General features: G+C 32.4%; 1 protein-coding gene across 5 annotated transcripts in view; it reads left to right on the top strand.

Annotated features, from left to right (window-relative positions):
* LOC143258400 (sentrin-specific protease 6-like) overlaps nt 1-18,147 on the top strand; it is a 67,614-nt gene extending 49,467 nt beyond the window's left edge. For 4 of the 5 annotated variants that reach the window (XM_076517289.1, XM_076517292.1, XM_076517291.1 and 1 more), the window contains 10 exons: nt 5,469-5,632; nt 5,959-6,021; nt 6,618-6,662; nt 8,551-8,666; nt 9,417-9,545; nt 11,329-11,573; nt 11,844-12,048; nt 12,418-12,486; nt 14,877-15,027; nt 16,017-18,147. In XM_076517289.1, the coding sequence (XP_076373404.1) occupies nt 5,469-5,632; nt 5,959-6,021; nt 6,618-6,662; nt 8,551-8,666; nt 9,417-9,545; nt 11,329-11,573; nt 11,844-12,048; nt 12,418-12,486; nt 14,877-15,027; nt 16,017-16,298 (1,469 nt within the window). In that variant the 3' untranslated portion in view covers nt 16,299-18,147. The remainder of the gene's footprint in view (nt 1-5,468; nt 5,633-5,958; nt 6,022-6,617; nt 6,663-8,550; nt 8,667-9,416; nt 9,546-11,328; nt 11,574-11,843; nt 12,049-12,417; nt 12,487-14,876; nt 15,028-16,016) is intronic. The other variant, XM_076517290.1, reaches the window with a different exon arrangement.
* Nucleotides 18,148-18,481: the final 334 nt, after the last annotated feature.

Genomic DNA, 18,481 nt, shown 5'->3' with positions numbered 1-18,481 from the left:
ATGCTTGTCTTTTTTGGTTCCTTGAATTAAGCAACCTTCTCTTGCCCACCCATTGTGGATTCCAACGACAGTGCTTTACCATGTACCACCTGATTCAACTTGAAATGTCAATCAAAGAAGCCTTTCTTGAATGATAGCATCTTGTATCAATATTCTTTGACATTGAGAATGCTTATGATACAACATGGAGGTATGGCATTTTGTAAGACATCCACATATGTGGATTACGTGGCCATTTGCCCATTTTTATTAAAAAATTTTAATGGACAGGAGATCCCAAGTTCGTGTGGGTTCGACACTTTCCCATTCTTTTCTACCCTTATTCTCAACTCTGTATTGGTGAAGTTGTGCTGCTTGTTGTCCCTAAAACAAAGTTCTTGGAGCTTATTTTTGACTGTAAGCTGACCTATATACCACACATCAAGCAGCTGTGAGTCAAATGTACAAGTGCACTGAACATCCTCTGTGTCTTCTCTTCCACCACTTGGGGAGTGGATCGATGTTCTATGCTAAAGATATATCGTGCTCTTATTCAATCAAAATTCGACTATGGATCACTGGTCTATGGCTCTGCCAGACCATTGGCCTTAAAGATGCTGCACCCTATCCATCATCAAGGACTTTCGCTCTGCACCAGAGTTTTCCGCACTTCCCAGTTCAGAGGTTATACATAGTCTCATGAACCTTCTTTTCACCTCCTCCATTTGCAACTGTCTTTACTATATGCTTTGAAACTTTGTACCTTACCAGAGCATCTCACCTGGGGTTGTGTTTTCCTTCCTTAGTGGGCCATACTTTTTCAGAATAGAAGGTCTGCCATTGCTCCTTTTGGCCTTCATATCCAGGCACAGCTGATGAATTGTCTGTCCTTGGATAACATTGCTGTATCCACTGGTCAGCCCATCTCATCATGGCTCCTTACAGTCATCTGAGAAAAGTAGACACTCCTGATTGGAAATACTGTCTGCTATTTGCTCAACATTCTTTCGAACCATCCTTCCATTCTTATTTATACAGGTGGTTCAAAATCAGGTGACTGTGTGGGCTCTGCCATGGTTTGTTGTGGTTCAGTGATTGCATGCAAAATCCTCTCTACAGGTTCTGTCTTTGCTGCTGAACTGTATGCCATTTCTCTTGCCCTTGTTCACACAGAAGCTAAGTAGTACTCAAACTGCAGTATTTATTCTGACTCAGTTAGTGCTCTACTGGCCATGGAATCACTTCACGTTAGCTCTCACCCTGTTCTCGGCGATATTTAAAACTGACTGGCCCATTTCTCTTTAACAGCTACTTCTGTCCAGTTTCTCTGGATACTGGGTCATGTTGGTATTCACGGGAACGAATTCGCTGAAACTGCATCTAAGTCTATCTGCTCTGACACTCACCGCTGTGCCTGTCCCATACTTGGACTATGGTCCTGTATTCAAGGCTCGGCTCCGTGCCAGCTGGCAGTCAACCTGGAGTGAGCAATGCAAGAACAAGCTTTTCCAAATGAAACCCTATATTGGACTTTGGCCAACTTGCTTCTGTAGGGATCAGAAAGAGGGAGTTGTTCTAACTAGACTACTCATTGGTCACTGTTTTTTTAACTCATTGTTTACTTTTATCTAGAACTGATGTACCAGTGTCTAGTCTGTGTAACACTGTAATCACAATAAGCCACATTTTAATTTCTTGCATGTGTTACAGATCTCTACAACGGCACCATTTTAAACATGTTTTGTCCCAAGATTTGTCCATAATGTTAGACAGTGTTATTGGTGATGGTGACACTGTACACCTTAGAAATGTTTTTAGTTTTTTAATGACCATTTATCTTTTGAATGCCATTTAAGTATTTTAATTTATACATTAAACCTTTTTTAATGTGGTTCCCTTTTAAGAATCACAGTCCATCTAGTGCAAATTGAAATAAGAAATTGGCTGTAACATTAAATAACTCAAAACCAGTACTGGAAAAGCCGACTTCAGGTGACTAATGCTGCTGTTTGAACTACCTGTTAGTTATCCTGGCGAGTTATTATTATAATTTTGCAACACGTCTTTTAAAACTTTTATTACTTTACTTTTTTAAAATGGCCGTAATGTCAAATAGCTCAGAACCAGGACTGGAAAGGCCAACTTCAGGTGTCTGACGGTGGTTTTTGTACTTACCTGTTAGTCCTCCTGGTGAGTTATGATAATTACAGTTATGCTACAGAAAGACCTTTACAACTTGTATTACTGTAGTTTTTCTCTAAATGTTATAGACTAGATGTAAATGTTAGTTTTGTGCTTTGTTTTTTTAAACTTTGTTTTGTTTTATCTTAATTTACTTTATGAATTTTACTAAATTTTACTTTAATTTTAACTTTTTACTGGATGTTAGGCACAGATAGCCTAGCTGCTTTGTGCCGTAAAACACTAAATCAACCAACCAACCAATCCTCTTGTTCAAATTGAGCATCCAGTTCATTATTTTGAAAAGGTAACACTTCATGTTGACGTTCTGTTAGAACTGTTTCAAACTACTATTTGCACCAGTGTAAGTTGTAAGTTAGTTTGTGCATTGTGCAAAACATTAATATCATATAATTTAACTTGTACACTCGAAAAACAAGAAATAGTTTTTACCTGTCTTCTTTTTTATGCTATGAAGTTTCGATGACACTTAACCCTACTTTTTTATACTAATGGTAGTAATGTACAAAATAATTTTTATTTAATTAAATAATGCACCAAAGAATAAAGATTAAAAATATGCAAAAAACAGACAATTTCCTCTAACTATAACAATTTTTCTGGCATTCTAATTATATGTCAAGAGCTGTTTTTATCTAAGCTAGTCATTATCTTTCTCTTAGGAATGAAACATGTATTTGAAGAGAAATTGACACTTGTCTGTTCAGAAAACAATATAATATAATAAGTCATTTGACAGATGAAAACCTAGCCTTTCTATTGGTTATAGATAATATGAAATGAAACATAAAATAGAACTATTAACAAAGACAGGATGTTGCAGGTGTGTTTCAGGAGTGGTATGAGTTTCTACTTGATAGCTCTGTATTCAAACAGATTTGAAATCTATAAAAGTTATGGTTTGTCTGAGCAATTGTGATTTCCTAATTAGTAATTAATCTTAAATTTTGTACTTATTGGAGGAGTGGAGAATAAAATAAACAAGATAGGATGCTTATGGAAAATGTCACCTTACTCAGATGAATTCAGGACTTTTTAAGATGTTGCCATATAATATAAAGAAGTTAAACTTGTATACTATTAAAAATGGATTATTAGTTGTGATATTATGCTATACCAATTGGTATAAAGTAAAAGGTAGTTTTAATTCCTGTCTTATATTTGATCCTATTTTCCTTAATGCTCGTATTAAAATTGCATCGAGAACCTGTATTCTCCTTTTCTTATCTCTCATTTTCCACTAGTTTTTCACTAGTCACTTTTCAGATTATGGCACAGCATGACCAGGTAGTTAGGATGCTCGACTCATAATCTGAGGGTTGTAGGTTTGAATCTTCTTTGCACCAAACATTCTCACCTTTTCAGCTGTGGGAGCATTATAATGTGATGGTCAATTCCACTATTCTTTGGTAAAAGAGAAGCCCAAGTGTTGGCAGTGGGTGGTGATGACTAGCTGCCTTCCCTCTAGTCTTACACTGTTAAATTAGGAACAGCTTGCACAGATAGCCCTCATGTAGCTTTGCTCAAAATTCAAAAAACAAACATTTTAAGGTAACCATGAACTCTCATCTTTTAGCTGGCTTCAAAATAATATATAATTACTTTGAGACAGGGTACTGTTTTTGAAAGTAAGCTAATATTTTGGGCATTTTTACTATTTTTCACATTATTATATGAATACCAAGTTTTTTTTAAAATAATAAAGCCTGTCTAAATCAGAAACTGCATAGGGTGGAAACCTATACAATCCAGAAATATCAAAATTTTGTGGCATTGTCTTAAGATTTCTCTTATAGAAGGCCCTCTATATAGCAGAACCTCCATAACACAGACGGAAAACTCTTTCACCTACCTCGTCTATCAACAAGTAGAATTAGAACTTGAGTAAGGCAGAAAAAATGTTTTTCATTGAATATTAATTTTTTATTTAATTAATTTGTTTAAATATTAATAAAGTCTCAGACATTTTGTTACAGTAAGTGTTGATTAAATATATTCTGTTCTTTTTTTTGCTGTCGTTATTCTGGAGGTCGCTATTAGAAAGAAAAATTGACTGTACTTTTGGTCTCATTTGCTGATGGAAAACTAGAGAAACCATGGGTAATAGGTAAAAGTGAATATCTGCGCTATTTAAAAAATTAAGGAAGAACCAACTTTCTGTGGAATAGAAAGTGTACAATAAAGCATGGATGACATATGCTATATTCCAGGAATTTTTGAGTAAATTAAACAAAAGAAGGGAACAAGAAAATTGGAATATTCTACTTTTCCCAGATTATGTAACTTGTCATTCAACAGTTCAACTTTCAAATATTTGTTTAGTCCTTCTATCTCCATGTACAACATTAGTTTTACAGCCACTTTAGACCCATATATAATTTGGTGTAAAGTGAGTCCATTTGTGCAGCAAATACTCTGACATTATCTTCAAGTTATATTAATAGAAAAACTACTATTCATAATATCTATGTAAAGCTAAATTGTAGCATATTTTGTACTTGTGGCAAAACTACTGAGACCATGCTGCTATCCCTAATTTTCAACAACCAACCAAAGTGAGGACATCCATCAGTTAGCTACATCCTATCATCCACCATCCTTGATAAGAAATTGACTCTCACTCTTATTGTGCACCCATAGCTTAAATGTATGAAGAACATCTTGTGGTATTTCACAGATTCTTGGGCCTGGCATGGCCAGATGATTAGGTTGCTGTTTGTCAGTTAATCTGTGGGTTGTTGCCCTTTCAGTCATTGGGGTACTATAGCGTAATGGTCAATCCCGTTATTCATGGGTAAAAACATATCTCAAAAGTTAGCAGCAAGAGCTGCCTTCTTTCTATTCTTTAACTCCTAAATTAAGGACAGTTTGCACAGATAGTTGTCATGTACCTTCACACAAAATTCAAACCAAACCCAGTTTCAGAATCCAGATCTCTTCCACACTGCAAACTTGCAAAACTTGCATCTTATGACCTAATTAAAAATGTGCTAAATTGTCAAACAGGATGGTCGAATTTGCAAGTACTTTCCATGCTATGAGGGAGTAATACATATATTCTCATCCAGATTTCCACTTAAAATGTAAATTAACACACATATTTGTTGACCTGAAGATTTTGTTACCAGTTATATTAAACTTATTGTGCCATCATTTTGCTGAGTATGTCATAAAGTATTCCTGAGGGTTTGCCCATAGTAATATATAAAATTAGTTATACTATGCTGATGAATGAAAGTTTAAGTTTTTATTCCATAGAAAGTTTTTCTCTGTTAACCTTGCTTAAGATGAGACCCAAAAGAGAATTACAGTCCTGCCGCACGAGATCACCAATGAGCAGCGATTATTTTTTCGGACTCTCTTTCTTCCTGGCAAGGTTGAAGAGATTGACCAGAAGACAGCAAATGAAATCTTAGTTAGGTCGACACCTGTGAACATGGCCTTTACCAATGTAAGTATTATCTTTAATGAATTAATTACCCTTTCATCTTCAGACCTTATCCCCATTAATCTGATAATAAAAATAATATTCACTTGATGAAAAATTCATGGTAATATTTCATTTTTATAATGACACATATTAGACAGTCTGATCCTTATTCATAAAATTCAGTGAGACTTAGGATATGCAATTTTTAAATCTACTTACTGTGAAAATTTATTAATTTTAGAAATGTTTGAAAATACACTACTGAAAAACCTTTTTTAAGAACTTTAAAGCTATCATTCATGTTTTGGGGGTAGCTAAACATTATTCTTTTTTCTTTTACTTAACAGAATCGCTTAGGAAAGTTAAATGCCCTCCCTGTAGCAAGTCGCTCATCGAATCTATTAGTTCAGGTATTTTAGTTATGTTATAAAAAGTAAAAAAAGATTAGTATTCTGATTCTAAAGAAGTCAAGAAACAGTTTAGTAAAGAAGGAACATTATTCATCTGAGTTAGTTCAATTCAGATTTCTAACTCTTTACAAAATTGTACAATTTGTAAATAATTAAAGGCTACTGTTTAAAAAAACTTGATTTATTGTGTAGTATTTATTAGTTTTTAATTTTCCTGAAACAGTTTTGTATCAAGACAAATATACACATTCACACTTCATTTGGTTTTTGTTCCAAGTTCATACATCAAAGAGTTTCTTAAAATAAAACTTGTGTGTTTTTGTTAGAATAGCGTATGTCTTGACATAAATCATTAAAATGAAAATTTTCTTTGTTTCTGTTTTCCCAGAATACTTCATTTTCAATATTCAAATAATTCTATCACTATGAACATTTATAGTACTTTAAGTATAAAATAAAAAGCTTTTCTTGTGAATGTGATACTACACCAAAACATCCGAGATGAGTGGTACGAGCAAAGGATCTGATAGGGTTAATATTTTTTTTATCTCTTGTAGTCATACCTTTTATGGCTAACAGTATTTGTCTTGTTTCAGAGTGGTATGTCTGCTCAGTGTCCTTCAGACAAGCCTGTCAAAAAAGTAAGTCTGTTTAGGAATATTTAATGGAGGTCAGATGTTTATTTCTGGTGTTATTGCAGCTTGAACTTATTTCACATACAGAAATAAAACAGTTAGTTAAGGTGTGTGGTGTATAGAAGTTACCAACATCAACAGTGTTTCACCCAGAAAAATAAAACGCAAGGAGTTAACATGTGGTGTATAGAAATGCCAACACTGACCAAAGAACAAAATCTGCACTTAGCCTTTTCACATAATTTGAATTTATATATCCACAATATTCATTGGAAGAGTTTTAAAAATTAAAACAATAAGTTTTAAATAACTTCATTTATTCCTAGATTTATTATTGTTACTGATAAATAAATTGTAATATTATTGTAATGTAAAAAATTACATTTTTTTAGAAAATGTAAGTGAATATGAAAAATTGTAGAATTAAATAGAATAAATTCTATTTCAGCCTGGTATCCTTTAAAAGAAAGAAAAGAAGCAATTTTCTTTAACATATCTTTAAAATATCCAGTGCAGCAATAGCTACTACACTACTCACAAAAATTAAAGGATAATGAGATTTGCTTAGTTTTTTGTTGTTTTTCAAGTTCAGAAAGTATGTTGTTGCATATTACAATTTATCCAACCTAGGGCTTGCACATTTGTGCAACAATAATTTCTTATATAATACCAGAAATGACTGATTCTGCAAAGCAGAAAATAAGTTTTGATTGATTTGGAAACATGTTTACTGTTAAGAAAATGCTACATTTATACATTTTGTTTTTGTTGGTTGTGATTTTTGTTAAGAGTTGGAAGAGAAACCAATTACCTGAAACTGAAGTTTGCAGAGGTATGCCATACTGCTTCAGGAGGACAGCATCCTTATAGGTCACAAAAGTTTCACAATCTGTGGTTATTAGATTGCAGAGAATACATCAGAAGGCTAGACCAGGGTCACAGAAGGGATACAAGTGTAGTAATGGATAATATTTGCAGAATTTAACCCTTAAAAACTGGACCAGTAGATTTAGGGACCTCAGGAACATGTTTCGTCAAAGCAATGGAGTGCCTGCACTATCACACTTAATGGTTAGGAACAGGCTCAGTGAGGCTGGAATCAGGTTTAAGATACCAGTTTTAGCCTCTGTGCTTAAAAGAATCAAACAGACCAACTTATGCTTTCTCAGAAACATGACACCTGAACCCATATTCAACAATGGACCCCTGTACTTTTGTACTGTACCCAGATGACAACAGGCTCGGCATATGTTCAAGTGATTAACTTGTCAGGATTTGGAAACATGAAATGTATTAATATAGATCTGGTAACATTGTCCAACATGTGGATGGCTCAGTTGTGGTTGTATGGGGTGGAATCTGCTTGTAAGGGCATACAGATCTTTCAGTGATGATAGAGGACACCTGAAAACAAAGTGATGTGTGTTTGATATTCTGCTCTCCATTGTTCACTCTCTTGCTACTTCTGTTGGAAAAACATTCATGTACAAATGGGATAGTACCTTTACTTAAATTGCCAGTATCACACTTTTTTTTTAAGGATAAAGGAATAGAGATACTGGACGAGCCCATTAAGTCACCAAACCTAAATATGATTGTGTGTGTTATTTATTGTTGATGTCAAATGCAGGTCTTTCATCGATTCATCTGTTTTTTGTTTTAAATCCAGTGTATGATTTTAGTTAACCAAATTTGTAATATGTAGTCTTTGTTCACCTTTCTTGTATCTTTGTAATACTTAAAACCAGCCATTTCTCTCACATGTATCAATTTTATGCTTCAAATTATTTTCTCTAAATTTATAGCTTCTGTATATAAATCTCTCATTTCTTCTATTATATCACTGTTTCTGGCATTTGCTATAATATTTTATTTTCATATTTTTTAATATAGATTATTGGTATATCCACCTCCACCCCAAACAGGTGGCATCACCATCACTAACGAGGATTTAGAGTGTCTTGCAGAAGGAGAGTTTTTAAACGATGTCATCTTAGATTTCTACCTCAAGTAAGACAGATTTGTTATTTTCTAGTGTGTTTATAGAATTCCAACGTTATATTTCCTAAGTTATAATTTATTACAAATCTACTTCATACTGTTGGATCTTCTCTAAGAAATTCATTTCTCCAATAACTTGTACAACATTTTTAGTTAAATATACATTTTTTGTTGTCCTTGTTCTTAGTGTAAGCTGTCATTTACCTCTTCTCTATGTAGTATGTTACATTTAATCTTCACTTAGTTTTAAATGAAAAGAGGTTGGAATAAAGCAGACTCCAGCATTTTTTCCACTAATGATGAACAAAGTAACATGTATTTGAGTTCCAATTTTTAGTTTTTTTGATAAAAACAACTTGGTACTTAGTTAATTATCTTACTAAATGTTGATATCCACAAAATTAGTTTTGGTTTAGTGGAGTTATCTTTTACTTCTAGTAGTTAGCTGATGTAATAGTAAGTAGCCTATTGGTAATGAATATTTTTGATGTTATTGGAATTGTGAAGGTTTTAATTTTCCAATTACAGGAGGAATGGCATGATTCATCACCAAATTTTGCATGGATAGAAACTATAAACAAAATAATTTGTTCTATCTGTTATGCCAAGTTACAGTTTACTCTTACTATCAATATTTGATGTTTCATTTAAACTCTAATGTTTACTTGCATGAAGCTTCACAGAGAGATTTCTAACTTTAGGCTTTTAATAGAGTTTATTTAAGACCAGTTTCAGTTGATGCCAACTTTTGTTTTCTAGATACATAATTATGGAAAAACTTTCAGAAGAAGACCGCCAAAGAACTCACATATTTAGCTCTTTCTTCTATCCTCGTCTCACTGCTAATCCAGGCAGTAAGCCACTTTCAGAGGAGGAGGCCAACATGACGTAAGTTTTATAATTTAGTTTAGTAATGGAAGGGTGTTTCTATCTCTCAAGGTAAAAATGTTGGCTTACTCCTGAGAAAAAAAAAAACATTGAAAAACCATCAGTAATGTGTGAAAGTAGTTTGGTTAATGAACTATATGGATGAAAAGGTGCTATTTGAAATTTTTAAACAGTCAGTATTGAAACCAGAAAGTTTGTGCCCACTTAATTATCTTGTCATTATGTATAACCCTTTTGCAACTGATGAGTGTCATTGCACATTTCATGGTCTTTTGGTGGGGTATTTTCAAAATTATATTAAGTAACTTCATTTTTACTATATATCAGTAAAATTAGCATTAAAATGTAGTTTATATTTCAAATTTTAATATTGCCTTTGTTTTAATTTCTTGATTGAACTGAAGATACTTAAAGCTAAATTTTGATTTGTCACATCTCACCTCAAGTCTTGTTGCTCAGTTTATTTATATTTTTACACCTACCATTTACTTCTGCAATTGGTTATCAAATTAGAAACTGGAATTTTAGATACTGGCAAGCTAGGATATAAAAATAGAACTTCCACCACTTTGATTTGCTGAGATATGAATGTATCTAGCAAATCAACTAGTTACATCTTTTACTCTATGCTTTCCAAATCTCTTGTTTAGTACCACCTACTTTTTTAAATGTATATTTATGACCAATAGAAAGAGCAGTTCTTTATAAAGAGCTTGGAGGAGAAAATCATAATTTCAAAACAGTTGAAGTGGGATGAGCAAGTTGTTGCTCTGACAAAGATTTTTTAACACACATGTTCTTTATAAACCAAGATGAGTTAGATGTTTTTCTTTCTAAAATATACATTTCTTCACCTTCTGCTCAAAAGGGTAAACAAGGTTTAACACTAAATGCATGCAGGGGCAGAATATTTTCCTATTGCCTATCTTTGCTTAAGTACTAGAAATCAGTGTTTGTAGACATAATTTTTATTCATTGTTCCATGTTTTGAGAAAATTAGCTAAATTGTAAGCACTTTGTATATGTATTATATGGTAGCTGAAATATCAGTTTAATTTGAAAAATATTAGTATTAAAGTTAAATGTGTACTTTGTGGGCCTGTGTCTAGTAGTTTCAAACTTTGTAATAAATAACAGAAATAATTGAACAGAGCTACTCATTGTATTTCACATTTTACATCTTTTTAGTATGCTTTCATGACTTGTCTACAGGTTGAATAATCAAGTATATTGTTAGGGTTAAGGTAATAACAGATAAAATATAAAGTTTTACTGAAAAAAAACGAATTTTGTTTACTTAAGTTTTTGGAGATTGCACAAATGAAATTTGATATTTTTGGGACAAATAATAGTATTTTTAACATGAAAATCACTTTGCTATCAAATAGTAACAAAACACTTGATATATTTACAAATAAACCTTTAGTAAAAATGCTTTTAAAAAATCTGATTTGTGTACAAAATACTTGTAATGTTTCCAAAAAGCCTACCAAATTTTGTGTTAATAGCCATAATATAAATATTTAACTAGTGAAAATGTATATATAAACTCAGAATTTAATACCAAACCTGTTGCAAAAGGGTTACTTAGAAGCCCAGAAACCAGTAATGAAGTCTGTTTTTCCCAGTTTACACTTGTTTAACATTATATTAAGAAAGATTTAGTGAAATAAGAGTAAAGTATTTTGGGCTCACATTTAGATACATAGCTTACTGTGATTAGTTATTATTGTGTCAAATTTTTTGTAGTCTGAATAACATTTGTTTTATATTTATTACATAGTGTTCAAGAGAGACGTCATAACAGAGTTAAAAAATGGACTCGTCATGTGGATATTTTCCAAAAAGAGTTTATAATCGTACCCATCAATCAAAATCATCACTGGTTTCTTGCTATCATCTGTTTCTCAGGCCTGGTGAAAGACAAGGTTGTCAGTTCTACTAAATCTACTGGTGAGATAGAAGCTAGTCCAGCTTCTAGCCCTGGTTCTGAACAAGCTAATTCCAGTATGACGATACAGGAAGAAGGTAAAATCATGAGTATATTTTTAACTAACGTAAAATCCATAAAAATCAAGTTGGTCATCTCTATTTATTTATTTGTCCAACCCAATAACAATATCTACATGACAGCACAACTCTCAAATTTACTGAGTTATGTAAGTTTAATGTTAACTTAGGATTAAGTAAGTGATTGTTAAACATTTTACAATAAACTGAGTTTTGAAGTACATTGTGTGAGGCAGGACTCAAGACTGACTTTTGTGTGACTTACGTTGAATAATGTACATTCAACAGAACCCATTGGGATAACTTCTGGATCAGATCTGAAAGAGGGTCAGTTAGAGATGGAGGAACCAGAGTCTCCACTTCCAGCCAAAAAAATGTCACCTAACCTGTCCACTGATGAGCAAGAAGACCCTATTCCAAAGTCTCTAAGTCCATCTGAACATAAACAAGGACCAGCAAAGTCTTCTAATAATTCTGATCTCCCAAAGAAAGAGTAAACTTTTTAATATATTTTTGGAAATTTAAACAATGCAAGAGTTGTCAATGTATATGCAATAATAATGCACTTGTGAAATGTTCTTGGTAGCACTAGTACATTGTGATATTTGTGACAGAAACCTATTTATGTATATGTTAGCTAATAATAACTTTTTGTAGATGTATTTGCTGAATGAGAAGTTTGTTTCTCAAGGTTGAGAAAGTTTTAGAAAATAGTTTGAAATTTCTTGGCAGTTCTAGAAGTAATACTTTTGATATCAATCATTCCTGTCAGGTTGCTCATTAAAAGCATTTGCAATTGACTTTTTATCTCTCTCTCTCTTTTTTTAATTAACTTTTGAGGATAATGAGCATTTCATTACAGGCCATGCATCCTTGTGTTTGATTCTTTACTGGGACCAGCACGATGGAGGATAGTTGCCACGCTGAGAGAGTAAGTAGTAATTATTGTCAGGCAACAGTAATGTTGTTCTGGATTTGTACAGAACATCTTTGTATCTGGTGGTATTGAATTTATTTTTATATCTTTAATACAAGATGCCATCATATGAAATTTAGTTTATTTTTTTGTATTCTTTTTTAAAGATTTTTCTAAATGACCTGAAAGTTTGATCGTCTTGGTTCTTGTGTTGTTAATTTAGCTTGGAAACATGTTTTAAAATTTTAAGAATAAGGCACAAAGATAAATTGGGAGAAAAGAATCAGATTATGCTATTCAGGGGCACAGGTGGAGGATATAACTCATTATGGAAGATATAATAATGGGATGTAGCAGAAATTCAGTTTTTGAGGTGTACATAGGGGCTAATGATGTAGGGAAAGGTAGGTCAGAGAAGCTGATTGATAAGCAAAGGGTTGATTAAGACATTTAAAGAAAAGTTTTTAACTTAATTTTGTCAGGGATACTACCTAGAATTAACTGTGATTGATGAAGTTGTAAGTAGGTCACTAGGTGTAAATGCTAGGCTTAGATTCATAAGTTAGGATAAGCAGATTGGCTGGATGGACTTGTAGGATCAGGTCAATGGAAGAAGAGAATGTTTTGGAATGGATGATTTACATTTAGATAACAGCTGACTTGTGAATTGTTACTATCATAATGCTTGAAGTATAAGAAATAAAACAATGACTTTAGAGCACTGGTAGGAATAAGGAATTTTGGTTTAATGGGAATAATGGAAATGTTGTTAAATGTAAATGAATTTGGTAATAGAAATTTCTTTAAAATACAGGGTCACAGGAAGTTTAATAGGGATAAAATATTGAAGATGTGGGAGACTGGCTTCATTATGTAAAATGTGAGTTACATCCTGTTTAAGTTGAGGACAATAAAAATAACAGCAAGAACATTGAATTCATTTGTGTTTCTATTAGTTGATATACTAAGGAAATGACTTTTAGTGGGAATTTATTACAAAACTGGATGATACTGATGAAATTAGTGAGAAACTTTACCATGAGATTAAAATTTAACCTGTTAACCCTTTTGCAGCAGGTGTCCTTTACTGCATATCTCACAAGGCTTTTGGTGACTTGCATAAACATTTAATTAAATTACTTTGTTACACCATTAGGATAGTATATAATCATAGCTAATAATCAGTATTTTAATAGTAAGTATGTTTTAAGATATTGATTTTATAAAACAATATTAAAAAGGAATCTTGAATTTCCACTAGTGTGTGAGAAATGACTTTCTGTAGACATGTGCTCTTCTGTAATATATTCACCACACCTTCAATAAGTACCAAATGTTATGTACATTACTAAAATATTGTCATTGCTTTGACAAAACAATTTTTACACCTTCAATCTTGTTTGATTACAGAACCACCAGAATAGAAAACCAGACCCCCTTTTACACACCCACCTGTCACATACTCTTTTATACATTTAATATTAATTATTTATAACCAATAGAAAGCTAAGGTTTTTATTTATCAAATTACATATTATCTAAGGGTGGTTAGGTTTTGGAATTGGCAGTGAATGGGGTGAACTAGCTGCCTTTTTTCTGGTTTATTGCTTCTAAATTAGGGGTGGCTAGCACAGATGGCTATGAAGTAGTTTTCCATGAAATTCAACAAAAACCTAATATATAAGTAACAAGGGAGTGTCTGTTGTATGGATGGGATTTTATGCTGATCAAAGAACATTACTTTCTATATGTTTCTGACAGTGTGTTATTGGCACAAATAGAAAAGCATTATTCTGTTAATATGGACAAGCAGGTTTTTAATCATTGTTATGCTAAAGATTAAAAGTGATACCCATTCTACAGATCTTCTACAGTGCATAATATAGAAAAACTAGATGTAGTTGATCAAATGGACTTCATTGTGAGATTTGAGAATACAAGTGCGTTTGATGCATATGGAGTCGAAGTTGTGCTTAAAATTGAGTTTGATAGTATAAAACTATGGTTGTGTTTGTTTACTTGGTGAAATTTTGATCAAATGCCCTTTCAAACCCATAAACAAGCCTCTTGGTTAATTATAACTTATTTCTGGCTTTGAAAAAGTATGTGTGACTGAAATGTCACCTTGAAAACAAAATATGAGCATAGTTTATTAAGATGATTTATCTCTGAAGTCTAACTTCTTTCTCTTATCACCTTCATATTTTTTCTACTTATTTGGTATTAAATACTAGTCAAAACACTAAAAGATTAAAAAATATATTTTTTTAATTACAGTTTCTTGTCTATTCCATTTGAAAATGTAAATCTTTTTAACATTTGGATTCTTCCAAAATCTGTATTTCTTCAATATGTCCACGTCTTAAGACTGTATTCACCTACTTTATTAACCATAAAACTATTAGGTACTTAGCCTGTGAATGGAAAGCAAAGAAAGGAGTGGCAAAAGTTTTTGATCGAGACACGATGCGAGGATACACTCCCAGGGTTCCACAGCAAACCAACTTCAGTGATTGTGGTCTCTACGTATTGCAATATACTGAAAGTTTCTTCGAGGTTTGTGTCTTTTGAGTAATCGCATGCATATATGAGAATACTTGTTTATATTTACTGTGAGCATTCTCATTAAACTAGTTACTTTGGCATTTTTTGTTGAAATTCATAAAATTTTCAAGATACAGATCAGATAACCTTTTCACATTGTACAGAATGAAAATCTTTATTTGATTTTGCCAATTATTTTCCATGTATGTCAAACATGGCTTAATGTAAAAAGCAACATAACAATATTTTTAAATAACATATAATATGAAGTCTATTTAAAATAGAGAACACATTTTCCTGAATTTAAACAGTCAACTCATGAAGGGTTATCCAATTAACTAGTAAGATCTGGTCTTTAAATAATGACATGAAACCAATTTTATATAAATATAGGGGAGCATCCAGGTATTTGTTAATATTAGGCTTAATATACCTTCTTCCAATAGTGTCTGAGTTTTCTAATGTAGGATAATTTTAATGGTTTGAAACTGGCTGTTTCAATAAAGGTAAATTTATTACACATAATCAAATGTTCATTGAGTGTTGATTTCTTCCTGTTTCTTTAATATATTTAGCATTACTTACATTCTGTTTGGTATATTACTGTGTGATTTTATGGCTGTTGTTTGTTTTAGCTTTAATTATATGGGACAGTTGTGATTAAACCACCACTTTTAAGCTTTGTTTTCCAAGTAAGCTGTATCTCTTTGAAAATTAAATTATATGAGTCATTTACATTTTTTGATCAATTGTAAACCTTTTGGGGTTTGATTTTAGGCAAAAATATGGTCAAGTGCTTATGGCAAAATGTTGCCATATTTTACAGTCAATAAATACAAGAAACACCAATCTTTTAATATTGATCAAAAATTTTAATATTTGTGTTGTAGAAAATTTGATAAGACATAAACATTTTCTACTGCATTTTCAAAAATAAATTTATCTTAAGGTTAAATATGTGTATTCCAAAATATTGAGTGTTTTTACTTCTTTAAATATAGAATCCTTTGCCATGGTTTGGTAGGCCTATGCCTTGTCTTGATGACTGGTTTCATGAGGAAAAAGTGATGGGAAAAAGGGCCGAACTTAAAGACCTTATTTTACAGATTCATAAACAACAAGCTTCACAACAACTGCTAACTACACCGAAGTCCCACCAGAGGGCACAACCCTTACAGGGTACTTGTCAGGGTCAAGACTCTGTTTCCAAAAATAATGCTTCTTCCACAACTTCATCTCCACTCGTAGTGTCCCTTTCGCTATCGGAGGCTTGTAACAGTTGAAATTCCAAGGATAAGCTAGTTTTGTGTTATTGTGTCTACGATTCTAAGACATACCCATGTGCAGCAACTTTCTAAAAAAGAAAGAGGGGCAAGTCATAGGAAATCTTGAAAGATTTAAGGTAACTATGGAAACTGAATCAGCAACAATCACTGTGCTTTACTTTATCAACTTAAAATTGGCTAGCTAAAAGTTACATCCAAAACAAAATGCAGTTGAAGGAACTATTACAAGTAGTTTCTAAGTCTTACTTCACTGTCGAAGCTTTTCTTGGTACTCGCTATAGAAGCAGAACTAACAATGACAGATTTATTGGATTTTTTTTCTTCTTCTCCACAGTGATATTAATATAGTATTCAAAAGTCAGTTCTTGTTGTGTATTAACAGTGAGTAATTCACAGCCAGTGCAGAATGTAATATAAAGCTCATTGTTCATTGTTTTGTTTTTTAATCTTCTTTCCAGAAAATAAAAATACTTTGGTGTGTGTAAAATGCACATGTAAATAAATGAGAATGTATACTTTGAGTGTGGACTACAATACATTTCATAATTATGGTAATAACTGGTATGAGGGCCTTTAATAATAAAAAACTTCATCCTAATACCTAATAAAGTATTGGAAGGTTTCACTGAAGGTAGATTAGCTCAAGTGTTTAATTGCACTGCATCATTCTGCAGATATAAATGTATCCTTGTGATTGTATAAGTGACGTGTGTTCATTAGTACTGATCTATTTTCTTTTCTTTTTTTTTTAATGTGATTGGAATAACTGTTTTGAAGTCATTTGAATAGTCAACTGTGTGGAACAGTTTCAAGCAAATATTTTTTGGTTGGTACTTTTAACAGACCTATTACAGTAGGTGAAGTTATGATATAAGGAAATAAGTACATCTCGTGCTTTCCACTTCGTTTACAAAAATAAAGTTATATATTTTGTACCAGCCATTGTATGGTTGTGTACAAAAACATCATATTAACTTGAGAATTTATATATTATGTAGTTTTTCTTTGATAGATTGTTTAGGCAGAGTATTTATGATGAAACTTTGTAGAATGGGTGGCAACTGCTTGTTGTGGAGACAAAAGTGTAGAGGACGACATTTCAGAAGTTTTCCACCTTTCGTATTCAAGTCAGTGCGTGTAGATGTTGTTGGTCTTTTATAGTAGTCCTGATGGATTGTGGAGAGCATGTTATGATTGGTTGGATTATCACTGTTTCTGATTGGAGGAAAGATTTCTTGTAGATTCAACCAATGACAGTCACAGGTTACTCACCTCCAATCTGGAATCTCTGTTTAGTGAAGATTTAATAGTGTTAATATAAAATGCTTCTTTGATTTTTCTTGTCTTCCAGAATTTGTCTGTGTTGATGATTCTAGTTTTCTCCCAGTTTATTGTGTCCAGTTGATGTGGCATGCTCTGCAGTGGCTGAATTTTGTGTTTTCATGAGTCTTGTACAATCTTTGTTCTTTTATTCATGTCACAAGTTTTCTTTCTGTTTCCCCAATGTATGTATCATTGCAGGAATCATTTTATATTAGCACTATTAAACCTTCACTGAACAGATTCCAGATTAGAGGTGAGTAACCTGTGCCTGCTATTGGTTGAATCTGCAGGAAATCTTTCCTCCAATCAGAAACAGTGATAATGGACTTTTGAAACGTCATCATCTACACTTGTCTCCACAATGGGCAGTTGCCGTCCATTCTACAATGTTTCATCATGTCGATTTATTTCTACACACCAAATAAAAGGATAAATTACCCTTCAGTTTTAATGTTCTGGTTTTGTTTTTAAGCTCTTTAATTCTCATTTAGTAATATCTAATAAAAGTTTCTTAACCATTTAATTTCTTGTGAAGAATTATTTTGCTATAAAAAAATATTAATTATTTCAGTTAAATATTAACATGTTCTCAAAATTTACATGTGAAAAACACATCATATAAAAATAACTGCTGTCACTGTTTTATTACACACAGGATGATTTATTTAAAAGAATTTTGTGTGCATCCATTTTTTTTCTCAAGTGTTGAATATTTTAATAGCAGATCACTTTATATAATATTAGTTTGTGTGTTTTGATATGTGTCATTTAAGAAAATCAAAAAAATCTGAATATTGTGAAACTTATTTGGTTTTTCAGCATCACCTGTTGAATATTTTGTGTTCAGCTAAAATAAT

This window comes from Tachypleus tridentatus, chromosome 8 (genome assembly GCF_004210375.1).
Source record: "Tachypleus tridentatus isolate NWPU-2018 chromosome 8, ASM421037v1, whole genome shotgun sequence".
In the NCBI taxonomy this organism is placed as follows: domain Eukaryota; kingdom Metazoa; phylum Arthropoda; class Merostomata; order Xiphosura; family Limulidae; genus Tachypleus; species Tachypleus tridentatus.
The sequence above is the reverse complement of the archived record's forward strand: the minus strand, read 5'-3'. Positions and strand labels throughout refer to the sequence as shown.